Here is a 16,889-nt window from a genome sequence, read left to right on the forward strand (position 1 = left end):
TTGCATGTGGGTATTAGGCTATGTGACTTCAAAAAGGAACCACGCAACTGCATTTGAAGCAAAATTTGATTTGTTTTAAGGCTATGTAGACATATCCCCTGCCCCAGATTTGAGTGTTGTACTAAGATGGCTCTCAGTTGTGATTTGCATTCATATACTAGCCTCAATTTTCACTGATTTCTACTTGAACTAAATATGTTACTGCACAACAAATTGATTTTAATTCTTTTACTATTAAGTATTATAGCAAGTACCGAAGACTACCAAATTGCCTAAAACAACTGACAGTAAGTGTGCTACCGAATATCACAGAATTCAAGTGAATAAGAAAAACTGAGATATATATGGTAGCACAAGCTGTTCACTCAGGAAAGGTAAAAGCTAACCCAAGCCAACAAAGAAAGCAGGAATAATTCATTGGACATCTGAGATTTTTTGAAGGTTATAGAGTAACATAATTCTTCAGATTGCTATTATGAAGTTTTGCATTCCTTTCACACCTGTGATAAACATTTGGATTTTTAGAGAAGGTATGTAGTATTAATTGAATACCAAGGTAAGTGGGAAATTATATCAGAGAGAAAAATTAGTACCAAATCTCCATTATTCAGGGGGAGTAGGAAAGACATGGCCAAAACACTACAAATTTTTTGTTCCACAGAAAATACTAGAATGTCAAAATTTTTCATTTCTAATCAGAACTGAAACATACACTCTGAATAGTCTTGGCTTGGAAAAAAGCCATAAGACAATTTGAAATTTGAGACTGTTGTATTCTATGTCTTCAGGTTTTTACCATCTATACAGTATTTCATACCATAAACAGTAATTCAAAATGAACTCTGCTTCTACTACTGACATAAAATGACACTTGAAATATGGTACTTTCATCTTATTTGGGGGAAATGCTTAAGGCACAAGCAATTGCAACACCTTTCTCCTAAATGAAGTTGTCCCTTCTTTATCACGACAACACAGTTGCAGGGGCTCGAGAATGCCCTTCCCAGTCCAGCCTCAGGTTCTTGGTCAAGCTAGAACCTTCCTCAGATCATGACTATCAACATGCTCCCATCCGTTGTCTTTGAAAAATGTATAGCAAACTCTCCCTCTCCACTAACACTGCCGTGTGTAGAAAGGCCCCAGTTCAACTTCTCCCTGCTATGTAAGAAAGGACTGTCCTGCTAGATGGGACTCTGGGGGACTGGAGCATGCAAATATGAAATAAAAGAAAGTAATAAAAAAGTTGACTAACCTAACCCACCTGAGCTCGGCTCACAGGGATCGATGTCCTCATCATCGCTAGGACATTCAGCCGAGGCCACCAGGATGTCATCTGTGGTCTGCAAAGAAAATAAAAGTCAAATAGATACATTTTAATTGACTGAACATGTTGTGAAATTCTCACTGGCATTTCTTTTATTGCTTGGATTTATGCAAGGCCCAGAGCATTCCAAACTTAATATGTAATGGCACAGTGACACTCTCCAACTCTGTATTAATGGGACTTTGCTTTTCAATTCGCACTTGTCATTTTTTAGAAGGACTGTGTTAGATAACTGGTGCAGGCACTTAAACATTTTAACATTTTTTTGTAATAAGAACAGAAAGTAGAAGGATAGAATATGTATATTGGGGCTGCTGGTCTTCTCTCTTTATCTCCAATATCTCTACTATGAAATTGCTGAAAACACTGAGAGCATTAAAAAAACAAGTCAAAATATTGAACTGCCTGCAGCTGTTAAAACTATCAGAAATGTAGTGATGTTTTCTCCATTAACCACACTTGCTTTCTCAGATGTAGAGCCAAAAAAAAGGAAAAGATTCAAACATAACTCTCATTGAGTTGAAAACTGTTACATGAAAAGAAAGTAAAGGACAGAAAACAATAATAAATATATGCAGCATTAGAAAGTACCATCCTATTTTCTTAAATAAGTGAAAACATTCTATTTTCTTAAATAAGTATTGCCTCAGTACTGTGCTTAGGTCCGAGGGCCTCTAGCAACATCTGTCCAAAATGAGCTTGGACAGTTCTTTGTATAAAGAAATCAAATAAATCAAGACAAAGGAGACAAACCAAGGGATGTATGATACAACACGCTATAAAGAAAAGAAACAGGGGATTCCTATCTACCTATCTTACAGTGCAAGAACAAGGAGATACTCAAGGAACCACTGAGGCAATCAATCTGAACCTGATAAAATAAAATACCTTCTGTTCAAGCCACCTCTGAGAACAGTCATTTAGAAATGTAATAAGAACATCCACAGTTATTAGGGGAAATAATAGCAGGGAAATATAAACTGTCATGCTCCTGGTCATTTCTCAAGCAATTACTAATGAGGTTAGGAAGAAGCTTTTCCTATGGGCAAGACATTTCATAACTGTCCATTTCAAGCTTCTGTTCACCTCACCGAAGGAAATACACAGAGAGAATACGAAGACTACATGATACTGAAACAAGTGGCTAAGGATATAGCAGGCAAAAAGCCATTCTTGGATCCCTGTATGATACATATGCCAGTGAAGAGATACAACCCATTTCGGTCAATGTGAAACATTATTTTTAGGGGGTCTTTTTGCATGAGTATAGGAGAGGGACATTACAATACATGGAAGTTTTACATCAGTTTAAGTCTGAATATGTAATAATTTTATTTCTGTACATTATGGCCAAAGCCTAACCAATGTTGTTTATCATTATTATTCTAACTGAAGTTTTAAAGCAAAGCATATTACAGTAATAGGCTTTTCTTTGTCACGCTTCAAGAATATTAATAAGCATATGCTTTCAGCACTTCTGTGAAGTAGGAAAGTGATACAGGAATATATTCATTAACATGTGAGGCATAATAAAGAAAAGCCTATTATAATAATATTATATTTTACAGGTAGAAGACTGAGGCATAAGAGAATGAAGTAACTTGCTGAAGGTAACCAAAAAGGCTATAGACAACAGCTATGTTATGTCACAGTTCAATGCCATAATCACAAAAATTATCTTTCCTTATAGCTGCAAAAATTTGTAGCTGGGGGAAACCACTCTGTAAATCTGTAAGGCTGCCAAAATGAGCTGGCAGATTTGCAGTGAGAATTAAAAAGACAAAAAAAAAGTACTCTAGTTGTCCATTCTTTCTGCCATGTAGAAAAACAGAGTTATAACAAAAGCCAGCTGCAAACATCCTCTTGCATTTCTAATGCCCAATTCTCTTCCCCAAAATACAAACATTTAAGCTTGAAAATCAATATCTTAGTCCCCTTCTGGAAAAGCACCTATGTTTTTCCTAACGTATAAAGAAAAAATAAGCAGGTAACCAATAAAGCCTGCGCATAAAAAGTTAATTCTGTACTGTAAAAGCCGCAACTAATAAGTATAAAAAAGTACTAATAAGGATAAAAAAAACCCAACATGCATCTCCCAAACAGTTTCAATTTGGTTAGTGAAATCACAGCGTCATATTTTTCCTTCTGCCCATAACACTGGAGAAGACACTATACATTTATGACCTGCAGCCAGAATACTGAACATTTACCAATTGATCACTGGGGAATTGCACACAAATACCATTAAACAGAGAGCATCACATGCATACCTAATAGCCATCACAAGAAATGATGTTCTGTGAGATCTACTGGTCTAACTGGAATTTTGTTTAAGGGTGCTTTGGTACACGCGTGGATGAGTAACCCTTGTAACTTGAGCGAACTGAGGTAAAATGATCAGATTGATTTATAGAATTATTGCAGTGTCTCTGATTATTCTTGATATAGGATAGTATGGTCAGAGTTTACTTTAACTAATTCTACTTTTTGTACAGTTTGCACTGCATTCAAAATTACCAGAAAATAAACATGGAAAAATCATACACTTTGAGTATCCTAATGTATGAGAGAGACTTTGCTCAGTTACTTATAAGAGGGAGTGTCAAAACTGGCTTCCTGAAGTGACACTCATTCCAATCTATGGAAAGAGTATTCACACTTCTACAAGAACAAAGGGATGTTCTTGACTGATGAAAGTGCATGTATATTATGGGTACAGAAATGAATACTACCTTAAATAAATGTGAATACAGCACATCAAGAAAGACCTCATTAATGTCTCAGAGTATTAAAGGAAATAATGTATGTTTCAAAGTCAATACTAGATATAAAACTAATTTCCTTGCAAGCAATAAATCAAGTATCGCTATTTGAATAAGAAGGGAAGCGGTAAGATGATGTGAAAAATGTTTTCTTCAGAAAAATATGTCAGGAAGAATTCCAGTTTAAGTATCAATTAACAGATGTGTCACAACCTCCCCCTATTCTCCCCTTTCCCCAAACCCGAATACCTCTTTCCTGCTCCTCATACATATTTTTATCAGAAAAAAGGCAAAGGAGCTGTGAAAGGCAAGTGAGATGGGAGTGACCAAGCTACAAATGAAAGCCATTGGACAGCTTAACACAATTTAAAATGGGATTAAGAATTAGCTAAAACACTAGAGAATATACAGAATCCATAAATTAAAGAATACATAAATTAAAGAAATACTATGGGCCAGCTACCAGAGTTCTTTCTCCAGAAGAGCTCTGACTGACGGGAATTTACCTGAACAAAGAGCAGGCTTTAGACCTAAGGTTCTCAGACAGCCATGGGGTACAGATACATAATGCAAGATAGAGTAATATGTTTTACTTACTGCACGTTATCTTTTCCTCATGCTTTTTAATTTGGATGGGAAGATTTAAAACAAATCAGTTCTCCTAAGTGAATTGCAATTGTTGCTAGCACTATGGCTAATTTACAGGACACTGCTTTGAGCATTCTCATTAATCAAGGATTTAAAAGTCAGTGGAAAATCCCTTATTTACAGTGAGTGCCTAATAGGATAACATCCAACTGCTATCATCATAATACACATCGGATTAGAATGTCTCCTGGGCGAGTTGTTCAAATTCATTTAAGAAGCGATACTCTAGTTGTAAGAGATTTAAAAAAATATTAAAATAGCAGGTGTACAACCTGGAAGGCCAGGCAGAATTTCTTTTGATTGCATCTTCTTTTCTTTGTGCATTTTCAGAGCTTTTCAGATTCATTCTGCGGATTTGGTTGTACAATTTAAAAAGCAGTCCATTGTAATATGTGGCTTCTTAAAAAGTTGGACATCTGTTCACATTTCAGAAAAAGGATGGTAGAAAAAGCTTCCAATTAACGTGCCAACATAAAAAATGGACCAAAAAATAAAATCACATTTCGTAAAGCTAGAAGTCACTGCCTAATGTTATTTCCGACGATTATTCATGGGTGTGGCCCCTGCAGGAATAGGTCTTGCTTACATCAGTCAGGTCTGCTTGCAAAAATAAGGACTCTGGGATTTGTCTCTTAGCCAAGAGAGAGTTTAAAATATCACCAATCTGCCACCTTGCCTGAGGAAGGAAATGGTGACTATTTCAAGAAAGCTCCTGGCCAGATCAAAAAATGATGCTCTAGTCGTGGCTGAAATACAGTGACAGTCTGTAGCTATGGATAAATATCAAGCTGCCTCAAAAAGTTACTACCATGGGTTCTAAACTGGTACCAGCAATTATGGTTGTGCCCTACTAATAGTGCTCTTTGAATGCTATGTCTTTAAAAAAAAATAATTGCAAATGAATAAACAATATGGGAAAGTAATTTTTTTTTGATTATTCAGTTTTTGCATGACTGGGCATAAATACATACCATCTTATTCAGTTTTTATGTATGAAGCCTGTTATACCTGAGGGTACCCGAGAAATATGATCTAAAAATTAAATCACCAGTCTGAATTGTGCATTCATTAACAGTATAATGGATCCTGCGTATTTTCTCCTGCAGTATTCCACCAGTTCTCCTTTAAATCATAGCACCCTACAGCTACTCTGAATATAGTTTATTCCTTTCTTGTTCAATAATATACTTTATCCCATGAGAACTGCAAGCAAATCCAAATTACACGACAGCTAAAAACTAGCAGTCCTAAATTATTATATGAATTATAAACAGCGTAACCGCTTGTGACTACTGTTTAAATTATTTTAGATGAGAACTTCAACTGTGTAATCAAAACTACTCTTATTTATTTGTACACCTTGGGCGCTAAATGATACCAGCCAGGCACCGTTGTGCTTGGTGCTCAAGGCAGCCGGAAGGAGAAGGCTCTGCTCCGAGGAGCTCACCGTTTGATTTCGGACCAGGCGCAACAACTGAGCGGGAGGGTCTGAGAGGATGAGACTGAGAGGATGAGAAGGGTCAGGTGAGGATGCTACCGCTAAGCGCTAGCGCTTACGCAGGCTTTGATCTAGCAAATTTTCCAAAACGATGCTCCAAGACGGCAGGAAGGAAGGTCAGGAAGAAAGGAGGCAGAGAAAAGCCAGGCAGGGGCCCGCGACCGGCCAAGGAGATGCTGGGAACAGATGGTGCCCGGAGAGCGCTGCCGAGGCTGCGCGCCTCTCCCAGGAAACTCGGCGTGTTTAAAACCCCGTCTGGCGAGCGCAGAGGCGAGGACAGCCGGGGCGGCGCAGGAAGAGGCAGGCAGCACCAACAGCCCCGTGGCTGAGCCACGGGAGGATGGAGCACGGTCGCATCGGGAGGGGAAGTAGCAAAGAAAGTGAGAAATTAATGGGAAGGTCACGGGAGCAAAGGGGCCGAGGCGGTAAAAGGGGATGGCCAGGATACAAGGCAGTTGATATCAAGAGACCTGATTAATGGGTAAAGAATTTAATGACTGTTAATAAATTACTGTCCGAAACATACGTTCAGATGTAGGAGTAGGAAATTAAACCCCTAATTCTCTTTTTCCCCTTTTCTGAAATGCTTGGTTATCATCTCTGCTTACATTCATTTTTCCTCCTGAAAAAAAGCTTATACAAATACTTGCCATTTATTTCAGACAGAATAAGCTACAACTGATATTTAAACGCAGAGGTCTGCTTCAGCTTAGCAGAAGGGTATACCACGGCTCTAGCTGCATACCATATTTCCAAAGGTTTTGGAAAACCAACAGATACACACTACTATCTTCTTCATGAGCTGTGGCACACTTTCCTTTAAAAATACGGTTCATGCAATGTTTACCGAAGGGAGCTTAGAGCAGGCATTTTGTACTTTTGCACTGGACACTAACTTCTGAGACAGTGAGGGACTTTCCTAAAAACCATTCCCTTGCATATATTCCTTTTTTCCCCTATTTTTCTTTCAAAGGGAGGAATAAAGTAACCTAAACCAATGGGAATGCTGGCAGAAACCAACAGGGCATGAAAAATCACAAAAGAGTTCATGTGGAAAAAATCAAATTTCATTTTTCGGGACAGGATTAACTGCACAATTTTCTAGCCAAGACTGTGTAATTTAAATTTAATTTTCTGTGTATGAAGCAGATCTCTATGACTGGTTGTTGAGACAGTTGTAGAAAGAAACTCGAATATGTCACATTAATCAGTCGTACTCTTCAGCTAGCTTCTCCCTGGTGTTAATAACCTCCCATTGCATGAGGCAGTTTGCTGAGAAAGATGCCAGAGTGATCTATCAGCTCTAGATGACATGCCGTTTGGACAACTGCCTCTAAAGTTGCATTTAAGCTGCTATAGGTCAAAGAAGTACACGGGCATCAATTACTGCTTGTCCACCCACCTACAGAAAGTATTTTCTCGGCACCGTGCTACTGAAAAATGTTATTTCTGGATATGAATGTTAAAATGCTAATATCTCAAGCACATACACAATATTTATTATATCTTTTATTAACTGCTGACATATTATTACCCTGTAATGTGAAAATACAGTAACGGAAAATCAAAACACTTTCTCAAAACTGGCTCTCATCTAATTAATACCATCATGTTATTTCTTGAATCGGTCAGTGTTTGACACTGGGAGAACGCAAAAGCTTTGATTAGCAAGTTCCTCTCACAAAAAAAAAAAAAAAAGAAACGTCTAGGATACAATAACCAATAAGGCCTTTCAGTTAGTGAAATGAGTGTTGTAGAAATTGAGGTGTAGGTAAAAAGCTCAAGACGATGCCTTGGATACCCTGCAGGCCACCTCCAGCCTCTGTCCCGAATCTCAGCAGCGATGGGAACACAGCTGCCCCACGCAGCAAAGCAGAACCACCTCATTTCTGGCCTCCACCTCTCCACACAGAGGACAGAAAGTCTATCTTTCCACGTAACAACCTTAAAATCCACAGTATTATTTCCATGCAGAGCAGCATTTGTATTACTTCTCCAGCTCCCCTCCTCCTTCCAGACGTCTAAATTCTCATGGGCAAAATTGCCACAAATAGCGGAAATATAGTTGAGGAAAGGATTTATAGTAAAATAATGTCAACAAAAGTGCATAGCTTTCCTTTAAGCTCTGAATTTGAAGTTAATTGCTTTGGTCAAAGTCTTAGAGCCATTTGTCTCATCTGGCCAAAAGCAGAAGCAGAGCTGAGAAAATCCACATGCTGGCAAAGGTACAACTTTTTACCTGGACAGCTAGCCAGGCAGCACTCTGCACTAATCTTTAAAAATAAAAGTATTACTAATTAAAAATAAGTAAATAACCTAAATCTTCTCCTATCAGGTCACGTCGCTTACCTCCTGCAACATATGAATAATGTTAGTTTCACAGATGTAGGCCAAAACCAATTTCTATATTTATTTTATTTATGAATGTCACTTTTCTTGTCCCCATGTGAAACGTTTTGGGAGCTGCTGTCTGGAAAATTAACCCACTGTTTTTCCTCCCTGTTTCTCTCCCTGCTGGGCAACTAATGAAAACACACACATCTCCATCAATATATTTTTCACTGGCCACTCTTCCATATTTAAAGGCCTTGCAATGAGATATTTAACACCACACTCACTGCATAACAGCAGAGGCTATTTTGGACTTCTCTTCTTGAAACAAGCTGATCCCATGCTAGCTGTGGTTCTTGGAAGCAGAGCAAGCAGCAACCACACAGTAAGAGTATCAAGGATGGGAGTCACCATTTCTCAGTTTTCAGCAGGAGGAAGAAGGTTTATTTTTTGGAGTAATTACTTCATTACTTGATCCAAGTCTTAAGTTATAGCACAGGGTTTGGTATTTATAAAGGGAACAACTGATGTTTACCACGGATGTTGGACTAATGCTTCAAAACAGTGCTGGCTGCAATGAAGGGTAAACTCTCCATCTTTCACACCTTTCACATCAAGGCCAACTCAGCCATAAAAACCCAACGGCATGTCTTGCATGAGGAGTCATGTCAGCATCATGCACATTTTGCATTGATAAAGACCTAAATTTGTTTTGCAGTGCCAGCGGAATGGACCAGCATTTGACCTCTTGACTTGGCATGACATGGTCTTGCTTGCGACTGATGCAGAACTACAGGTACAGTAAAAAGACCAACCTGTTTCTATCCCTCCTACTGGAGATATTGGGGAGGGGTGGCTGGCTGGGAATAACAAATATATGAGCTCTGTACCATGTCTACATTGCTCTCTTTGTTCCATCCTGCCCTCTCCCTCCCTTCTGGAGTGGGGCTGATGGAAATGGGAGCTCACGTCCTTGCTCTCAGGACTCCTCTCTCCGTGCTCTTGGGAACTGCCGGCAACCCCGCAGCTCGGTCTGCCCCCAGAGCCCCGAGCAATCCACGTGAGGTTGCAGGCAGAACTAGCCAAATGGTTTCTCATGCTGGAGAAAAAAATCACAGATGAAGAGACATGGCACAAACCTGAACTTCATCCTTGAAAGTAGATATTGATACGTAACACGCCAGCAAAAAAAATCGCTGGCACCTAATTGCATAATGCCCAATATATTATTTATACTGTGCCATTTGTTAAAGCAGTCATGGCTTGGATGAAGAACGAATGAATTGCCACATTATTTCTCTCTCATCTAACTTTTAGATTCACAGTGGTGTAACAGTTCTGTTTCCAGAAATATTATTTTTGGCTAATTTTCATTCTGCGATTACAAATACTTCTATCACAGATCATACTGATCAAAAGAAGCTGTGCTTCTCTTCAACTTACCTTTTTCACCCTTATTTCCCCCAGATAACTAAAATAGGTTGAGAACAATGGACAGGTAATCTGTGAACTCTTTAAAAGTCACTTGTGCTCTCTTTCCAAGATTCTCCTCAGAACATCCATATTCTTCTCTCTTAGACACCATACTTATTACAGAACAACAAAAATGCAGTCTGATTTTTGTCTTGTTTTTACATTTGCACCAAGCCTAAAATATATGGAATGGAATGTGATTGATGAAATGCAATCCTATTATTTTCTCCTAGGCAAGAAAATAATTTTGCCTCTAAGTATGAGAGAAATGTTTCTGGGCATTATGCTTGTATGTTCTGATATAGTTTTATTTTTAGCCATCTCTTTTGCTGAAGTAAACATTTTGGTCTCCATTAATTCTGAACTCACAAAACACAGTGGAGACTTTTGCAGGTTCTTTTTCCTTTTAACCCAGAAACTCTGTGCTTATTAAACTGCAACATTACAACGGTGATAGCAAACCTTTTAATTTATATTCCTGTATTACCAATCACATGTACAGAGATTGCTGAATTTTTGGAATATGAGACTTACTGCATTTGTATTCATCTCAGAAAACTCAGGCATAGCTTTATTAAAGACTTCAAAAATTACTATTTGAGTTTTTGTTGGGGAAGTGGTGTTGCTTTTAATTGACCAGTGAGCTGCTAACATAGGCTATTTCTTTGCAACTTAATCACATCGTTTAAGACCTTTCTTAGCAAAACTTAATAAAGTTAGAGAAAAGACTGGAACCAACATTGGACACTTTTAAATTTCGGCTGGACAAGGTGCTGGGCCATCTTGTCTAGACCTTGCTTTTGCCAAGAAAGGTTGGACCAGAAGATCCTTGAGGTCCCTTCCAACCTGCCATTCTATGATTCTATGATTCATTTAGTTATGCAAATCCCCCTTATACAGCAAAGTTAGAAAGGCACTTACATTGAACTACACTTCCATCTTTTTTATACAATTACAGTGCTGCCAGTTTTACTTTGTGTGAGTATTCCCGACTATTGAATTGTGCCACACAAGAACATCTTGCTCCACTGATACCCATGGGAATTTTGGTACTGGTCTCAAAAGAGAGGAAGGCAAGAAAAGCCCTTTGCAAGGAATACTTCCTGCAACTAACACGTCTGGTCTCACTCACCATATTTTCAGGGTGGAAAAAGCTTTCTTATCTTGTTTCAAAACACAGAGCACAAAACAATAATTTTAGAAGAAATGTAGAAAACCGCATAAACCGTCAAACTGCTTTTTAGCCATTTAGGTAAACCAGCCATCTCATCTTGCCCCAGAGAGAGACAAGTGAGAGACAGAGACAATAAAGAGAAAACATGGAATCTTCTATTTAACACTGACCTACCCTACCCACACCAAGTTCTTCAAGTTTATCTGAGCATGTCTTTGACTCAAGGCAAATTAGTTTAAGTCAGTCAGAGCAGGTAAGCATCTGCTCGTATCCCTCTCCCAACCCTAGTTTTCCTTTCCTGAAGGAAAGACAAGCACCAGTCCCACTGCCAACACTTTCCTACCTTGATTTTATAATAAAGACTACAATTTAAAATTTTTGAGGGGCTACGAGGGAACATTGTTCCCTCCCAGATACATGTTACATTTTAGCCCCCAATATCACTGGGTTACACAGGTTTACTCAAAGCAGGGAAAGGAAAATTGAAGCTGGCTTCCCACAAACCTGTCTTTGAAATATGGCCTTTTCAAATATTAAGCAGTTAGTTCCAGTAGTAAAAATTTGCCTTTCTTATTTCTTTCACATTTCCTTATCTTACTGTTTTAATTTAAAACTCAAAGAACATTGGCAGGACCAGGGGAAGTACTGAGGAAATAACCTACTAGCTTTGCAGGGCCAAGAAATGTCCTACAGAGCTTCATTCTGCAAGTGCAACTTGTTAATACTAACAAGAATTAGCTACACGTGCATTGGAAGGAGACAATGCCTAATTGCCTTTCAGTTAAAATAAGAGTTTCATTAAAGCCGCTGTTTTGGAGATACAGTTAATTAGATAGTTTCTGAAAGTGTACATTTGTCACAGAGGTATTTGGGTTTGTTAATGATGCCTTTATTTCATAACTGTCTCACAAAGGGCACTCAAAATTCAGGTGAGAAACATGCTACAGGAAAGCAGCAATGCTTCGCATGCCTGGGAGATGCTCTAGGTGATTGCTGTGGGAGCGGCACGTGCTTCAGATGGCATCATTTAGCCTTCAAGAACTTATGTACCGTTAATTGTTTCCAGGCTCCAATTTTCTTAAGTAACCACTTTCAACAAAAAGCAGAGAAAGTTTATTTGCGTGAGAAAAGTTTTATCTCTGTCACTACTTTAGTGCTGTGAATTCAATATACATCAGACAATAGTACGTTACCTACACTTAGGACTCAGTGTTTTCCATTTTGAAGATCTTATTTGCAACTGCTCTTAGTTTTATCAAATTACCTATTTAAAGATACATTCCAACCCTGCTGGTACTTTTTTAAGCCTGCGTGTATCAAATCATAAGTCTACGTGCATGCACTTGTAATGAAACAGTTCCGTAACTTCTCAAACCAGGTTAAGCAAAAATGAAAAAGAGGAAGACAGACAGAGCCTTTTTTTCCATGCAGACATTGTTTACAAGCACGTTGTTAATCAGGAACCTACCTTTTTCATCACATGTATGAAAATCTACGCAAGGGCGTCAGCCTAAGAAAAATGGCAGCTCACACAGGAGGTCATTTGGGTTTGGGACCTAAAAATATGGTCTTGCTTCAGAGGATAGGTAGTGGTTTTCCAGTACGAAAGAGAGGAACTGAGAGCTGTGAGACTATTTCTCCTGTGCTGTCCATACGGCTGCTGATGGCATTTGGACAGTGAGGAGGAGTAAGTCAGACTTGAGTAGGAACGAGAGAGAAATCAGGCTTGGAACGACGGCAAGATGGGATACTGAGACGGAGGGCCAGAAACATGTGAAAGGTAACTGAGATAAGCTGCTGGAGGATTTGGGAAGAGAAATGAAACACTGTGCTTACCGTAAGGCTGGGGGTACACACACCATTACAAAGGGAAGAGAGGATGGGGGGACAAAGAGTTCCAGTAAATCAGCAAAGTGGCACATGGAGAGCTAAACAGAACAATGGGCATGGGGAGGCTTGGGATAAGGACAAAGGCTGCTGGACCAGCCGCTGGCAGGAAAAATTACAGGTTTGTAGCCATCAGAACAGGCACCAAGGTTTCAGCTTTCCACCCACTGTCAGCAGTTATCTGCTAATCCCTCTAGCAAAGATTTCAACTTTGCAGATGTCTGGTCCATGAGGAGCCATCATCTTAAAGGACTTAAGTTTAAAACTCCCACTAATCACTGTTATCTCAGCCTCAGAGATCTGCGTGGTGGATCCACAGGCTCCAGCTGTGCCAGCTGTCTGCTTCGGGGTCTCAGTTTGATAGTGCATAGTGGAATACATTTCTGCTGTTTGTTTTTAAAGCAACTGGGAAAACCACATGCAAAACATTTGATTTGGAAAATTTTAAGTGTGAAAGGGAAGGAATGCCCAACAATTAGGGGATGCCAGAACTCCAGTCTGACGTGAAGCCTTAATTCCCATGCCTTGTGCCTGCACAATGTGACGCCATCTTTAATAACATGCTGGTACAGATTAATAACAACATATTTGAATGTCAGCTGGTGTAAAGCTGTACGGTTCCAGAGAAACAAAATGTTCACACTTCAGTTGTGTATTTGGCCCATCATTTCATGTGATACCTTTTAAAACTGAAAGCCCAAACCCATAGGGAATTATCTTAAACTTGAATGTGCTTAAGGCTACGTACTAATCACTGTTCCGACTGCAACATGGCACGCTTCTGAGACGTACTCCAAAGACATTTCTGTTGTGAGGTAATCCAAAAAATATGAGTTAAAATTATTAAGTCACATAAAGTCTGATGTTTCACCTTCATTATTACATTATGAGCAATTACTAGGAATATGGCAGAGAATTTAAAATAGAATGCAAAGTGAGAAATTAATCATCCATGCACACCCCAGTTATTCAGTATGGCATTATATTTTGACAAGGTCTTTCCATTCTCTGGCAAGAGCCTATAAGTTATCTTTTCAAATTTCTTTTCATAAGGCCTTATGATTTTATTTGTTGAAATACAGCACAAAAGCAAGGAAATTTCATTTGACTGGAAGGCAAATAGAAAGAGAGTGTAAGGTTCCTCTTTAAAACTAAAAAAGATTTCATAAGACCCAGGCTCAAACTCAGATGGGAGTCTAGAAGAAGTTCTTGTTGGTGCAACTAAGACATTCAGTTGGCTCCCTAAATAGGCAAGCTATGTCAGGAAAGGCTATAATTAAACTCCCTGAGTCTGTCAGTCTTGTCTATATGGGAATGTTATTGTGATATAAATGAAGTTAATTAAAACTGGTATAACTCCCAGGTGGATAAATTTATGCTGGGGAAAAAGACCAAAAGTTTTCTGCGTAGCTTTGGAGGGCAGTGTAAGCTACTTCCAGCCAGCCCATGGTTTTCCTCTGTGCATCAATAGGAGCTGAAGCGGTCAGACTGCACTGGTTCATCTATACTATTCATGTAATGGCAGCAACAGAATATGTCAGACCCTTTACAGGGGCAAGCCATTACGCTCACGCTGACATGCTCGATGTGTCTGACTGCATAGCAATCTCCACTACACCTCAACTCTTCAGATTTAGCTCTCTTCGCTGTTAGAGCTGTGTACTGCTGTCAGGAGAGCAAACTGCACAACCAAAACAATGCAGACCAACGTATGAGAAAATCGGAATTAAAGAAGACTATTTCAGTCCTTCTGCCAGTGGTTCAACATCAAGCGTCCAGGTAGTTTGTCATTGTCAGCACGCCCAGAGTTCCTCATGTTGGACAGCCATTGAAGGGTCATGTTCAAGTCCCTTAAGCTTTTATGAGTCTGAGGAAGCTTCGATACTGTCTCTTTCCCTTCGGCAGTGTAGCACAGCACCTTAGTACAGGGAGGTGATTTTTTCTTTCTTCCCTTTTTTTTTAAACATCTTTACAAAAATGTGTAATCACTAGATTCTCCAGATTTCTTAGATCTGAACGAAGCTATAAAACTACCTTCACACATTGCCTGTCACTGATTTCTCATGTCTTTAGTATTCTTTGGTCTTCACAAGGACCCAACCTCCTTCTCCTCCTGCACTGCTGTTTTCCTGAGGTCTGTCCTTCGGAGTGTGGGACCTCTCTCTTCTCCCTCATATCACTGCAAGATCCATTTTTTATAACCTCTGCTCACCTTTGCCTCCCTGCTGAAAGACTTCTAATTAGCCCACTCGGATGATCCAAGTCCTCTCTTGCCCTCATTGCTCTACCTTTCGCAGTCATCGTTCAGACTTTACTGCATCACTCTAGGACCCAGGGTGAAATTATTTCATCTGCTGCTCTCTGTTCATCATAATGATAATGAAGTAATACTCTTCGCTTAATGTTACCCTTGTATCATGAACTTTAATATCCGTAATAAAGTTCAACACAGAGGAACGGATTTTGAGCTGCTTGGAAGGGACAGGAGTGCAGAAGCTGCCTGCAAAAGCACTGTTCAACCCCTCCCCTCCTGGATCAGCTGTCAAGCAGAAGAAAATAGTCCTCAGATGCATACGAATGTTTTACACTATGACACCAAACAGGCGAGTACTCCTTGACTGCTCTGTGAGGCACCCTTTGCCATTCGGGGCATCACTTGCTAGTTTTATCCAACAGCACAAAGCAGGAATTGGGATCCAGAATCTGGCCAAAAAATATTACATAAATTGTATTATTAGCGTCCCTCAAGAAAGCTGATATGTATGCAATGCTGTATTGCAGTGCTTTGAGTCAAAGAGCTCCTAATAAGCAAAGACAGAACCTACATCACAATGTCCAGCAATTTGAAATAAGAGACATAACAACTCTGAAACCTTATTTTGATTGATTTTTAGAGAACGCTAATGTAACATCTAAGCACTCAGATGAAGGGAAAGGCAAACTCCACAAGTTAGGTGAGCCCGCCCACAGAGAATTTCTTCACCTGATCACACAAATTTGCAGAGATTAATTGTATGGAAGGAGCCACACAATGTTGAATTTCATGATAAATGGACACTATGACAGCAAACGATTTCCCCTAATGCTCCATTATGCTTCTCAACATTTGAAATTTAATTACTTGAAAAAAAAATACAAAACGCAAAAGCCATCAATACCCTCACCATTATGCAGTATTTTCAACTTGAGAAGGCATTTTGTTTCACCATAAAGAAAACTTCAGGTGTGAACCCAAGGGAGGCAGATCTCAGACATTATGACAATGTTGCTATAGCAATTATTTGTGGGAACGTGCATCAGTCGCATTTTAGCTCTCAAGCCCACTGCTCAGCTCATGCATGCTGTTCATAACCAGAATATAAACTGCCAGATGCTTATTGTATCCTAATAAGATTTGTAAATTACTTATAGTGATGTACTTCCAATAACTAGGAATGGAAGAAGAGTTTTTGTTACTAATATTTAATCATGTTCAGAAAAACCCTTTATATCTATGCATTCAGTTAGCTATTTCAACTGCTCTCTTCCATGAAGTCAAGGGTATATAAATATATTCTAAAAGCAATCAATTACATTTTCTGAATTATTGTGCATAATACATTATTCAAATGCAGTCTGCTTTGAATAGCGGTTATTTAAGATCAGATTAATATTTGGAAGCAAAGGAAGAAAAACTTAGATCAAGATAAAATTTTATAACCATTCAGCACAAACGAGGGGTGTGAAAGTGCAATGTTCAAGTATTCTCAAAAGCCCAAGCAGCAGATAAAGCAGACATATCTGAATCACCCT

The 16,889-nt window shown here is 39.1% G+C and overlaps 1 protein-coding gene across 20 annotated transcripts in view; it reads right to left on the bottom strand.

Moving 5' to 3' along the window:
* NRXN1 (neurexin 1) overlaps positions 1-16,889 on the bottom strand; it is a 735,915-nt gene that overhangs the window by 16,184 nt on the left and 702,842 nt on the right. For 12 of the 20 annotated variants that reach the window (XM_075497460.1, XM_075497454.1, XM_075497446.1 and 9 more), the window contains one exon: positions 1,253-1,340. In XM_075497460.1, coding sequence (XP_075353575.1) covers positions 1,253-1,340 — 88 coding nt within the window. The remainder of the gene's footprint in view (positions 1-1,252; positions 1,341-16,889) is intronic. The other 8 variants (XM_075497462.1, XM_075497458.1, XM_075497459.1 and 5 more) reach the window with 1 other exon arrangement.

Source organism: Mycteria americana, chromosome 3 (genome assembly GCF_035582795.1).
Source record: "Mycteria americana isolate JAX WOST 10 ecotype Jacksonville Zoo and Gardens chromosome 3, USCA_MyAme_1.0, whole genome shotgun sequence".
Classification (NCBI taxonomy): domain Eukaryota; kingdom Metazoa; phylum Chordata; class Aves; order Ciconiiformes; family Ciconiidae; genus Mycteria; species Mycteria americana.